The 12,929-nt window shown below is 50.4% G+C and overlaps 1 protein-coding gene across 1 annotated transcript in view; it reads left to right on the forward strand.

Annotated features, from left to right (window-relative positions):
• The window catches only part of RNF213 (ring finger protein 213), a 46,800-nt gene extending 34,069 nt beyond the window's left edge, over window positions 1–12,731 (forward strand). Inside the window, exons 45-66 of the mRNA XM_027667463.1 lie at window positions 489–603; window positions 1,141–1,351; window positions 2,004–2,194; window positions 2,508–2,636; window positions 2,872–2,982; window positions 3,225–3,467; window positions 4,081–4,162; window positions 4,764–4,798; window positions 5,123–5,217; window positions 5,544–5,703; window positions 6,024–6,204; window positions 6,978–7,072; window positions 7,363–7,614; window positions 7,922–8,054; window positions 8,745–8,828; window positions 9,137–9,317; window positions 9,431–9,632; window positions 9,763–9,840; window positions 10,145–10,342; window positions 11,070–11,159; window positions 11,265–11,443; window positions 12,033–12,731. Of these exons, the coding sequence (XP_027523264.1) occupies window positions 489–603; window positions 1,141–1,351; window positions 2,004–2,194; window positions 2,508–2,636; window positions 2,872–2,982; window positions 3,225–3,467; window positions 4,081–4,162; window positions 4,764–4,798; window positions 5,123–5,217; window positions 5,544–5,703; window positions 6,024–6,204; window positions 6,978–7,072; window positions 7,363–7,614; window positions 7,922–8,054; window positions 8,745–8,828; window positions 9,137–9,317; window positions 9,431–9,632; window positions 9,763–9,840; window positions 10,145–10,342; window positions 11,070–11,159; window positions 11,265–11,443; window positions 12,033–12,186 (3,199 nt within the window). The 3' untranslated portion in view covers window positions 12,187–12,731. The remainder of the gene's footprint in view (window positions 1–488; window positions 604–1,140; window positions 1,352–2,003; window positions 2,195–2,507; window positions 2,637–2,871; window positions 2,983–3,224; window positions 3,468–4,080; window positions 4,163–4,763; window positions 4,799–5,122; window positions 5,218–5,543; window positions 5,704–6,023; window positions 6,205–6,977; window positions 7,073–7,362; window positions 7,615–7,921; window positions 8,055–8,744; window positions 8,829–9,136; window positions 9,318–9,430; window positions 9,633–9,762; window positions 9,841–10,144; window positions 10,343–11,069; window positions 11,160–11,264; window positions 11,444–12,032) is intronic.
• Window positions 12,732–12,929: the final 198 nt, after the last annotated feature.

The raw sequence follows: 12,929 nt of genomic DNA on the forward strand, positions 1-12,929 counted from the left end.
TCCCTGGCTGCTCCTGACCCAGCCCTGTGCTGAAGGGGGAGGGCTGGGTGGCTGGAAGGTAGCTGGCTGACTGCTATGCTCCAGGTCAGCAAAGCAGTGCTCCTCACCCACAGAGGATTAATCAGGACTGATCTGTCAGCTCCACAGACTTCCCCGTTCCCACAGCTCTCCCAGCCTCCCTTTGCAGGCAGGGCTCAGAAGCCACTTCTCAGGTGTGATCATCTCCTAAATCAGATGCTTAAAGCAGATCAGATGCCTTCTGCCCTGGAAATGCTCCTTGAGCATCGCTGACGATCGAAGCCTGGCTCAGGCTGTGAAGCCAGATGGCATCTGCAAAACGTGGCCTAAGGGCTTTTCCATCTTCCAGCTGGATCCAGAGTGACCCCACATGTCACACAGGCATCACTGGTAGTTCTGTTGTGATTTAGGACATGAGCAGTAGCTCTCAGCACAGCAGCTGTGTGAGGGGGTGTTTCTCTCTCCCGTAGCTTCAATGAAGTGAAAGCTGATGTGCAACACTACCTGTCCCAGGTGGAGCACAGCGAGCTCCTAGAGAAAAATGACAAAAAAGAACTCTACTTACTTTTTGTCAACTGCATAGAGGTAAGAGTGCTGGGGAGGTATGAGCTGGGCCTTGAAACTGTTGCAGGAATTAAAAAAAAGTCAGGAATAGAAACTCAACTGCTATTTTAGGCAAGTTTCTTGTGTACAATAACTAGTTGTCCAACTAGGAAGCCCAAGGCTGATATCAAATCACCTGGTCAGAACCTGCTCTCAGGGACTAGCTAGAGTTTCTTGTAGAAGGGTTGCTTTATAAAATCAACATTGTGTTCTTCCTAAGGGACAGGTAAAGCTTGGCATCTTGGGACATGGGGTGTGTGTGGCCAGTCAGCCTGCTCATAGCTCTTGCTTGGCTCCATGCCTAGGGAATGTGGGACAGCTGGGGCGCACTGTAAAAACGGTGTTTGGTGATGTTGCAGAGGTTTAGGATAAGCACTGGAGAGGTCACAGGGAGGAGCTAATGGCAGTGGGGTGGAGGGTGCAGGGAGAGACGTGGGTTTGCTGTGCTCACTGCAGTGTGGGTGTCAGTGCTGACTGAAGTGTCTCTGCTGCTCATGCCACATCCCGGCCCTTCTTTAGGATTCCCTGTGTGAAAAGTCTGAGGACAGCCTTGGATATGAGCATATAAACAATCTGCTTGGAAGTGGAGGCTTTCCAGAGAACTATCTCCCAGGGAGCAGCCGAGAGACTCCTCAGGAATCATCCGTGGAATACCTGCAGGCAGTGGCCAAGGTTCGCCTGTACCTCAGCAAGGCTGCAGAGCTCATCTCTGACTTGCAGCAGCACACACGTAAGCCTAATTAGTCTGCTGGAAAATGGGAATGCTGGATGCAGAGCAAAGGCACCAGAGCAGGTGGGCTGGATGCAGTCAGTGCACCCGTGCTCTGCTGAACCTGCTTTGATGTGTGGCCAAGAACAAGAGCAACCCTCTCTTCTCTTGAGGGTGTCAGTCAGTGTTTGTCCCCTGTACCATGTGTGAGAAGTGCTCAATAACTAGTAGCAAGGCTGTGCTGGTGACTCCAAAGGTGTCATCACGTGGCAATTACACCTTTGGAAGGAGATTTGTTTTATCCTCCAGATTCCAACAGTGAGTTTTATTTAGAGCCCACTCAATTGAACTTTAAAGCATAAATGCTGCTTCAGACACATGACTGCTGTAAGGTTTATTGTTTTATAGGAATGAGAGCTCTGTGCAGCTAAAAGGGATTAAGAGTTTATATCAGAGAGTTTATATCTCCTCTGTCAAAGAAATGAATCATTGTCTGAAACCTGGCTGAGGAAACGCTCCAGACAACACTTGGGGAAGGGAGGACTCTAAAGTTCTCCTGTGTAGTTACTCAGTACTAGTAAAGGGATTTGGTGCTACAGCCGGTGCAGACAGAAGTTTTAGAAGGTGGGATGTGCTTTTACCTTTTATCTTTTTTTTTTTTTAACCCCTCCAGAGCAAGACCAGGCAGAGGAGAAGCAGCGTTACCTGGCAAGTGTGAGGCAGTTCTGCAACCTCACCAGGAATGACTGGCATCGTGTGTACCTGGTCCGCAGGGTTGCCAGTCAGTATGGGATGGAGTTTGCTCAGAAGCTTGTCACAGAGCCACAGTTCAAGTGGGTGTTCCCAGCGGAAATTCTGCGACAGGTAAAGAAGAGGTGTCTCCTGGAGATGGTTCTGGTCTCCTCTTCATCCTCACTTTGTGCTGCTTTGGGGTGTTTCTACTGGTGTGTGGCCCCTGGGGGACCCACCACGGTGGGAGTGGTTGTGAAGATGACTTTTCCCCGCTCTCTGCTCAGTGGAGTCTCTCCTGGCTGTGCAGAGCCCTTGGGTGGCTGTGCCTGCTGCTGCCTCTCTGGGAAGGCTGAAATGCCCCAGTGCTGGGGAGGAAGAGGAGATTCTGCCTTCACCAACAGGTGGCTGTTGCCCACAGTGCTCTCCATGGGTTGTTCCTTTGCAGGTCCAGAGCAGCCAGGCCAACCCCATCGACCGGTACCTGGCGTGTGGGGAGAGGTACCGGGCCCTGCGTGACGCCGTGGGACGGGCCATGGTGGAGGGCACTGCTGAGGGGCTCCTCGAGGCAGAGAAGGTACAGCCCACCCCTCACCAGGACCCGCTGGGGTTGGGATGGCCACTCTTTCAGCTCTGTGTCCCTGTGGGCAGTGTCTATTCCCATGCAGGTACCTGAGGGGCCTCTGCTTGAAGGTCACGGTGCCTTGTGCTGCAGACACACGTGTTTGCTTTGCTTTCTCACCTGCATGTGCAGCCACTGTAGCTGGGACAGCTCTATTCTGTTCCCTGTCACATCATCCATTCTTTTCCAGGCTTCCAGCAGCTCCCCAGCTGTGGAATCAGTCCACCTGCTCCTGGCCATTTTCCGGGAGGTCACTGCCCTGTATGGCGCCAGGGACCCGAGCCTTCATCCCAAGCAGCAGGTAAGACCCTCCGCTTTGGAAGCTCGTGACAAACCTCCTTCATGGAAAAGGATAAAGGAGATTTGAGTCAGAGGTGGAAGAGCTTTTGTTCCTCTGCCCCAGACACGGTGATGTCCCGGGCTGGGCAGTCTGGGAGTGTTTTCAAAGCGGGGTTAGCCCAGCGTGGGGAGCAGCTGACAGTCCTCTTCACTGGGCTGGGCAGTGTCGTGCTGGGTGTATTTCTTTTCAATGTGTTCTTTCAGCAAACGGCCACGATGACTCAGTTCATCCAGAACTCCCAAGTCCTGAATTCTCCAGAGCTGCAGCACTTTGCAGCTGCCCTTGTGGGGAATGCCCTGCCAGCCCTGAGCGTGGACCCCCAGAGCTCCAGCCAGCACAGGGCACTGGTTGAGGTGGCTGTTCACACCACTGCTGTGCTGCTGTGTGGGCACAGCCCTGTCCTGCAGCCCCTCAGGAACCTGGCCTTCCAGCCACACACCATGGAGGTAAAGAGATGGAACTCAGATGCAGTTCAGCATATTTCTAGTTCTTTCCTGTGTTTGTGGGATCCTCTGTAACCTGACCTTTCTTAACATTGTGACATCAAAAGCTGTGAAATGCTGATGTGTGATTATTTCAGTGCTGTGGGGGTTAAATAGCACAACAACAAGGTCCAGCCTTAAAAAGGTACATCTGCATCCTGAGCAGTATCAAGAAGATACTTTTGCTGGTATTTGAGTGAGCAGAGCTGGAAGCAGTGGGTGCTGTGCAGACCTGCCTGCTCCAGGGAGCACTGGCTCCTGAGTCAGGGTGGAGGGAGCTGCTACTCCACTGCTGGCTACCTAAAGTGTAAGGAAATGGCTGGTACACACCAGGGTGCATCAGGAATCCAGTTCAGGATGTCTGGAGAGTGCACATGCAAGTCTTAACAATACAGACAGTTCTAAGAGTGGATTTTCAAAGGCAGAATTTGAAGATCTGTGTCTACGTCACCTACCTGAACTCTGTGTTCAGATGTCTCATGTTCCCCATTGTGAACAAAGAACCAGTGAGCAACTGCTACAGGAAAGAACTGATTTGTAGATCCATTTGTCACCTTTTTCCCTTTTTCCCCCTCAGCACTCGTTCCTGCCCACAATGCCAGAGGACATCATGGCTCAGGCGAGGGCCTGGGAAGGAGTGGCCGCTCTGCGCTGGTACAGTAAGTGCTCCTGGATGACTTTGGAAGGGATTGAAGGGTGATCCTTGGGTTTGGAATTCCAAGTGTAAGGACAAACACACTCTTCAGCATGAGTTATCCTTTGTAAATCAATATTTATAACGAAGGTTTGTGTGGGTGATGCACCAAAGTGCATCAAACGTCTATTTAGTCTTCAGTCTGCAGCTGTTTGCAGAGTTTTAGGGGGCACACGACCTGTCCTGTCACTTGTGGCAACGTTCACAAGTGTGAGAGAAGAGCACTGGGCCACCTTCCTGGTCAGCTGTCAGTCTCTCTCCCCACAGCAGGACCTTACTGCAGCCTGGGAGTCCGGGGCTGGGAGCATTCCTTCAGGAATGCCACTTTGGCACTCGCAGCAGAATCTTTCAGGCTTCCATTCCTTGTTTTCAAGGAGAAGCAGTGCTGAAAAATTCCTTGAGTTCCTGTGCAGGCTTGTCATTCCTTTGAGGTTTGTGACAGTCAGGGCTTTTGGTTAGATCTTGAAGCATAGTTCTTGCTCCAAGATGTTGGTGCCTATGAAAGGAAATAACAGGGGCTTTATAAATCTGTCTTATAACGCTGTCCTGTTTGTTTCTCTCAATAGCATGTCCCAATGGCCACCCCTGCACTGTGGGAGAGGTAAGAATTTGGGACTGGTGGGTTTTCAAGCAGACTGTTTTCAGCAATAAACTTCTTATTTTGTTTACTGTTTTTAATGTTCTATTGCACAGAGTTCAATTTCTAAACTCGATATTATTAATCATTTTGTAATCTAAATCTCATAAGCTGTATTAAGGCTATTCTGCCACAGATGTAGGAAACATGAGGCAGAGGCCCTGTGCCTGGGGTATGTGGAAGGGTTTTTAATTGAGCAGTTACAGGCTTGGATTTTTGTTTCACTCCCTTTTCCTGCTGGAGAGGCTCTTGCTGTGGAATTCAGTGCTCTCCTTTTCCTTTTCCCAGTGTGGCCGCCCCGTGGAGATCGGCCACTGTCTGGAATGCCACCTCCCCATCGGAGGGATCCGTTACGCACCCGTGCCCGGCTTCACGGAATTCCGGTAGGTTCCTTCACCTTTTCAGTGCTAAGTGATGCAGGACCTGCCTGTCACGCCTTCCGGGCCAAAGGTACCAACCACTTCATGCTGCTCTCTGGGATGTTAGGAAGGGATGTCCAAGCGAGAGTAATCAGCCAGCAAAACCAAACAAATCGGTTTATCTGTGTACAAAACTTACTGGAAGCCTTTGCTCCCCTGTAGCACTTTTAATTGGCTGCTTTTGTGGCATTCAAAGACCTTATGGGTCAAAAAGACATTACTGGGTATCAGAGATGCCTTGTGTGGTTTTTGTCAAGGCAAAAAAGTACTATATATACACTTTCCTACAGGAATAATGAAGACAGAACTCAAACTGGCCACGTTCTTGGAGATGTTGAGCACAGAAGAACACTGGGAGTGTCTGACCGGGGCATGTCCCCCGTTGTCTTTGTCCTGATCCGCTCGCTCACACACCTGTCAATGCTGCTGGGAGCCACAAAAGACCCTCAGGTATCTTCCAGAAATGGTCCCAGGTGGCCACACAGAATGTAGTGAAACCTTTGTGTGCTGCTGGTCCTTTTCATCACATTGCCAAGTAACCAGGGCAGTCTGTCCAGGTGCAAGACCCAAATTCCCTTCCCTCCTTGCCCGGGGATGATTTTTGCTCCTTCGTGCACTTCTGTGGAGGTTTATACACCCACAGCTGCCTTTAGTGGCTCCAGTGGCAGGAATCCCACGGGGTGGAGTCTGGCAGGACTGAGCTCTGGGTGCCTTGTGCTTCCCTGGGTGTTATTGGCTGTGCTCAGCTCTTGCCTTTTGTCGCTCTCTAGTCCTTGGGAAGGATCATCAAGCCGCGGGTGCGCGACGCCGTGAGCTTCCTGCAGGAGCACGTCCAGGAGGACTTGGAACAGCTGACAAAAATTTTGGGGAAGAGTGTGGATGAGACTATCAACACCCTTCATCTTGTGCTCAGCAGCCTCCTCCAGGACCCCCCTCAGCGCCCGGGCCAGTGTAAGAAAACCCACCTGCCATATCCCAGCTAAGCTGTGTTTGAAGGGCCGCAGTGACGCAGCCTTTTGGCTGATAAACCACTTCCAACAGCAGTAGCTGAGCTGATGAGGAAGATCCAGAATTTGAAGCTTGTTTCTTACTGTAGGGAGTGAAGAATTTTTGGCTGTTTGCTTCTTTCAGTTAGGTACATGGGGTTTGCAAGGTTTGGTGCAGTCAATACTTCTGAAAATGAATTATTGACTAAATAACGTCATGACAGATTGGCAGAGCCTCCAGCTCCCGAGCAGGGGGGGATGCTCCCAGCACAGCAGCTCGTGCTGTGTGCAATCTATATTCTGTGCTGCCCTCTAAATGACTCCCAAGGAGGTCTTTGGTAGAAGAGGGCTGGCAGAGTGTGGTTTGTGGGAGAATCTGGGGTGCAAGTTGACATGTCACTGTGTCATGGAGGGATTTATATGTAATGGCCATATTCTGTGTGTGACAGCACCAGTCAGTATTCCAAGCTTCAGTTTGTCATTGATCATGGTCTGACCTTGGACAAGCTGTTTAACCTCTCTGGGTGAATGACTTGTACAAGTGTCCCCATCATTCACATGCGTGCTGGTTTGGGTGTCACTCTCCAGATACTCATTTAGCTTCTAGGACCTCTGCAACTGCTCTTGCTCCTCATGCTGACCTGCAAGGATGTCCCATCAGGAATGTCACTTGGAGAACCTGTGCTCTCTTTTCACTGAGCTGTTGCAGCTGTAAGAGATGAAATATTCCTGTTGCAGGGCCAGTGCGGTTCGATGCTGTTCTCTCTACCAAAGAGAAGAGAAACAAATGGGAAGAAATTGTTGCAAACACAATTATTGTTCCTGTATTGAAGGTGAGAAATTTGCTGGACAAAATGTCAGTAGCTGAGCAGTTCAAAATGCATTTATGTGGAAATCTGATGTGCTGTAATACCTCTGCTGCACTTTTCACCCAGCTGTTCCTAAAGCCAACCTGTCCATGACACAGCTGCAGGTTAAGGATCAGCCAACTTTATTCTACCTGTGGAAATGAGAGTCTGAGATTCGGGTTGTGCTGGGTTGGTTTTGTACAGCTGGAAAAGCAGAAATGGCTTAACTCAGTTGAAAACATTTGTCCAATAATTTTTATTTTTTTTTAATGCAGGATTTGGACAAAAATCTTCTGAAGTTAAACCAACAGATACAAGAGGATGAGAGAATTTCTTCCAATCCCATAGTGAAAATAGTATATGGTGACCCAGCTGCATTCCTGTCCCAGCTGCCAAAGAACAGCCACATACATCACTCCAAGATGTGGAGCTGCAGGAAGAGGATTTCAGTGGAGAACCTGGGCCATGTTGTCCAGCAAAAGAATGCCAAGGACACTGTCCCTCTCCTTTGGAAGTTCCTGCAGAAGGTGGGGGGAACACAGGGATGAGAGCCTGGAATGTTCAGAGGGTGCAGAACCAAGGACTGGTTGGGGTGGGAAGGGACCCTGGAGCTCCAGCCCCTGCCTGGGCAGGGTCACCCAGAGCCAGTTGCCCAGGACTAAACCATGTTTGGATTATCCAGTGAGTTTATTCTCACCAATTGCTATAATCTTGAGAATGCACGTGGAAAATATTGTTGTCTTTTAAACATGTAAAAAGGAATTCCATAAAAGTATCCAAAACTGGTTTGTCCAAGCACAGCCTCACCCACACAGGCTCCCTTTCCTCTTCCAGGAAACTGAACTGAGACTGGTGAAATTCCTGCCAGAGATTCTGGCTCTGCAGAGGGACTTGGTGAGGCGATTCCAGAACACTGCTGAGATCAAACGCTGCTCCATCAGGGAATTCCTCAGAGAACCCCTCTCAGGTGAGAAGACTCTGCCAAAACTGTAATTACTGAAATAGAAAGTGCTGGATTGTCCAGTTGAAACTGAAGGTGAAAACTTCTCTTGAACTTGCAATCTTAAGACCTCATATTTCTTTTTAATTCCCATCCAAACAAACTGGAGACCTTAACCCTGGAGTTATGGTTGGAAAGGTCACCAGGTGATTTTAAAGGGAATTGAGCACAAGAGATTTTTCACAAGGGGTGGGAGCTCTGCTCAAACACAGGCAAGAGAAATGCTTCAGTGCATCAATGGGATGTTCACTTTCTAAGCTCAGCCCCAGAGCAGGGCCTACCTAAAGGGTGGAATAGATACACTGTCCTTCCTTTCCTGAACAGATATTTTGTGGCAGCTCCTCCAATTGTATTTAAGTACAATTACTGATGTTTTTAAGTACTTCTGGGAAAGTACTGAAGTACTTAAGGTCCTGCAGAATCAGACCAAGGATCAATCCAGCCTGGGCCAATAGTAGATAATAATAGAAAAATATGAACAAACAGAGCAAATGATTCCATTTGATATCATTAGAAAAATGTTTAATGTCTGTTTAGTCTCTCGAGCAGTTTGAGCAGTTGCCTAGAGTTCAGTGGTGTGCTTTGAAAATTCCTGAATTACGGAGTTTCAGGGTGTTGCCAGGTGTTTCATGGAGTTGTCTTTCTGTTGTTCCTCAGATGTGATGAGGGACCTGTTACAGAGGAGAGTGAATGTGTTTCTGTCTGTCTGGAACAAGCTGAGAAGCTCTCTGGACACCAATGGTGAGCACCTTCTTTCCCAGTGCTGCTCCTCTTTCACAGTTCAGGTTCCTCCTGTCAGTGATGCTGAGACATAGCCTCAAAACTGAGCTTGGCCATTAAATGTTAAGATCATCCAGGCACAAATGGAAGAATTTGTTTCCCTCCTGTAGTATTCTCACCTGAACTTGTGTGCTTCAGTGCTGATCCCTAATGCAGAGAGCGCAGCTTTTCTCAGGCTCTACATTGTCCTGCCGTGGGTCAGCTCAGGAGAGGCTTGCTCAGCCTGGGCTGCCTCTGGGCCACCTCAAACAGTCTTCTCTTTATTTCAGGGGAAATTAAGCTCCCTAAAGGCTACTGTGATGCTGACCTGACCTTGGACAGCAAGCTTGAGGTCCTTCTGCCCCGGCGGCAGGGGCTGGGCCTCTGCTCCACCGCCCTGGCCAGTTACCTCATCGGTCTGCACAATGACTTCGTCCACTCAGTGAACAAACACATCAAGGAAGATGACAGGTGTGTTGCTATTCCATTTTTCGGGCTCTGTTTTATTTCCTGCTCCCACACAGGCAGCTTTCCTGCCACAGAAAGGCTCCTCTCTCTGATGGAGGCCGTTCGCTCCCCTGCAGGTACGTGATCAGCCCGTCAGAAGTGGCTGACCTGCATCTCATCAGTTACGAGGTGGAGAGAGACCTGATTCCTCTGATCCTGTCCAACTGCCAGTACAGCATGGAAAAGGGAGGGGAGACGTTGCAGGACTTCGATCTGGAGAAGATCCAGCAGCAAGTCATCAGCAAGTTCCTGCAGGGGAAGCCGCTCATCACGCTGACGGTGGGACGGGGCAGGGGCTGTGCTGCCTGGCTGGGGGGGCCCTGCAGTGGGTGCTGCTGCCAGGCACACACCAGGCAGGGTGGGCAGTGTCTCCAGAGCTTCACAGCCATGGGTGTCTCTCCTCTGACAGGGAATCCCTACCCTAGTGTGCAGACATGACCGGAACTATGAGCAGCTCTTTACTGATGTCAGGAATAAGCTGGAGCAGGTGGGTTTCTGCACTGGAGGAAACAGGGCAAACATGAGACCCCTGACTTCCCAAGAACTCCTGGCTTTTCTGTCCCTTGCCTTGTCCATCTGAAGGCTTGCCCACTGATCTCTCAGCATGCCTTGAATATGTACAGTCTGGACTTGTGTTGTCAGCCTGGATTTACAGAGGAAAGGGAGACAGTTCAGCATTTCAGTGTCCTACATCTGGGAATAAGTTTATTCCTCTTCCATGAGTTTAGCAACTTGAGCAGTGATAAGGAATGGCTCTAAACTAATATTAGCTCTGACTTCCTGGTTTTCAGAGTGCTCTGCCCAGTTCTGCGATGAACATGATCAGTGGGGAGCTGCAGTCCTACAGTGATGTCTGTGATGCTCTGTCCCTCACTGAAATCACCCTGGGCTTCCTGGCCATGGCTGGGGAGAATGCTGAGATGCCACTGACTGACTACATTGAACAAGTTCTGCAGATGGGGGACCAGACGAACCCTCACGTTCTTCAGGTGAGTCCTGAGGGCAAAGCTCTGATTCTTACAGGGTAAAATCTGCACTGGTTTAATCCAGCCAGTGTGACCTTCAAGCCCAGCAAAAGTTTAGCTTGACAGGGTGATTGAATTCCCTCTCTACCACATTCAGCAGTGAGGGGGAAGCAATTTTCACTCTCCCTGTAACCACTGTTTGCAAGGTGGGAGCACCTGACAGCTTGTGATGCTCAGCAGGTTTGTGCAACCCTCCAGAAAGGTCAGGTGCAGGAGGTGCAGAAGGTCAGGCTCCTCTGCAGATCCAGGCTCTGATAGCATGGGAAGGAGAAGAATTTTGCAGTGCTAAAACTGAGCAAAGGGAGAACTTCAGATCTGAGTCAGCTCCTGGTGACACTGGCCTGTGCTGAGCAGGGCTGAAACCATCCCTTTGCCTCTCTACACTGGTGATGGGGAAGGTTTTTTATCTCCTAATGAGTGTGAAGAGAGGCCAGGGCAAAGGCACTGTGTTGTGACCAGTGCATGTGACAGCCCTATGGCTTTCCCACTCCCTTTCATGGTACCAAACAGATGGATTATTGAAGGCAAAATGGGGAAGGGGGAGAGAGAGAGAGGCCTGTTGCAGGCAGGCTATAACCAGGTTAAAGGGCTGGATGAACTCCCTGCTGAGCTGTGACCTGCCTGGGCAGAGCAGGCTGGGGACAGGCTCCCAGAGACATCCCTTACATCCATGCATGTGTTTTTGTTGCAGGCCCTCAGACGATGCCACCTCAAACACAGCATAGCCCTGTGGCAGCTCCTCTCCACCCGCAAATCTGAGCAGCTGCTGCGCCTCAGAAGGGTATGAGACCCCCAGAACTCTGTCTGACCAGCTCCTCCTCTGCTCTCAAGGAGCCTGCTCAAATGTGTCTGTCTGGTTGTCTTTTTTCCCTCGCTGTGTTTTTAGGATCCTTTTGCAGACGTCAGTCAAGACTACAAAGCTGAGCTCAGTCCAGAGATTGCCAAGCTCCTCCACACCTTCCTCGTCCACTCGAGGCTGGAAACCTTCCTGCAGGAGCTCCATGAAATGATTGTCTTGAAGCTGAGACGTGCCCAAGCTGTGGATGAATTCAGACCCAAGTGGAGGTAGGAGTTACGCAGCCCAAACCCACCACAGTTGTGAACTGAAGCTTCTCTGCCTCTGAGAATGCACATGGTGGGAACAGTTCCCTTGGCAAATGCCTGTCCTGTGGGGACACAGCACAGCCAGCAACATTAGAAATATCCAGCTTAGTCCTGAGACACACTGCCCATTTTGGGCATGTGTGACTTCCTTTTCCATGAGCTGTTTTGGGAACCCTGCTGGAATACACCAGGAGCTGCTGCTCAGGAGCACAAGCACTTCTGCAGGCACTTGGATAGAATCATTATAGAATCACAGGCTCATTAAGGTTGGAAAAGACCTCCAAGATCATGAAGCCCAACCTTCCAGGAGGAGCCCACTCAGCTCTCACAGGCACACCTTGGCCCCAACAGCTCAGTTCTGCCCTGCAGCCTGCCCTTGCTGGGTCCTGCAGCCTCTCTGTAAATCCAAGGGGCTGTTTAACCCTCCTCACTACAAACACACCAGTTAAACTGTGTGTATTTAGTATTTTGGGTGGTGGGAATACACGAATATTACATGGCATTTGTGCTTTGCTGTAGCTATTAATGCTACTTCTGCTCTGTTTTCCAGCCTGAAGGAATCGCTCCTGCCTTACCTTGATGCCAAAGACTCTGAATTAGCTACAGAGCTGCAAGAGACATTCCCAGATGAGATTCTTCTCTCTCATGCAATTGCTACCTGGAAAGCAGCTGCTCTTTTCAAACGAGAGCGCAGGGAAAGTTAGGAACAGGCCACTGCCAGGAATGTTGGTGCCACAACACCCGGGGGTGGCGATTCGGGAGTGGTGGGTTTGTTTTGGGTTTGTTGATTTACTTTTTGGGTTTGGGGTTGTTGTTCTTTACTAACTTCAGTAGCAAACACGTGATGTGGAGCTGCTTCCGTGCAGCAGGAGGATGAAACAGAACCAGCAGCTGCGTGTGAATCGTGGACAACCACAACCCCAGACCCACCTGAGGAAGATGAAGTATTTTTTTTATGAACCAATGTGCCCAGGTGCTGGGAAAAGGGATTTATTTTTTCAGTCTGCATTTCTCCCAACACTGGGTTGTCAGCAGGATGCAGAACCAGCTCCTTCTCCCAGCTCCCCCTTCCTGCCCAGGTACCTGCTGCTACCCCCTCCTCACTCTGCACCACAGCGGGGCTGGACCATGAAGGAGAAATGGAACCATGAAGGAAGTGGCTGCTTCACTGCCTTAACCCGGCAGCCCCTGCCTGCTGCCGCCTTGTCCCGGGGCCGGGCCCCACTGCCCCTGCCCCAATAAAGTTTGTTTAGTTCCTTCTTTGGCTCCTTTCCCCATCTCATTTGGCCCCGTGGTCCACAGGGACTGGGATGCCCCAAGTGGATCATCAGCTCACCCCGGGCTGATCCCCCAGCGTGGGCAGCAGGGCAGGGGCCGTTCTGCCCCTCAGGTGAGACCCCCCTGCAGAGCTGCTCCAGCCCTGGGAACAGCACAGGAGGGACAGGGA

Source organism: Corapipo altera, unplaced genomic scaffold (assembly GCF_003945725.1).
Source record: "Corapipo altera isolate COAL_440 unplaced genomic scaffold, ASM394572v1 305, whole genome shotgun sequence".
Taxonomy (NCBI): domain Eukaryota; kingdom Metazoa; phylum Chordata; class Aves; order Passeriformes; family Pipridae; genus Corapipo; species Corapipo altera.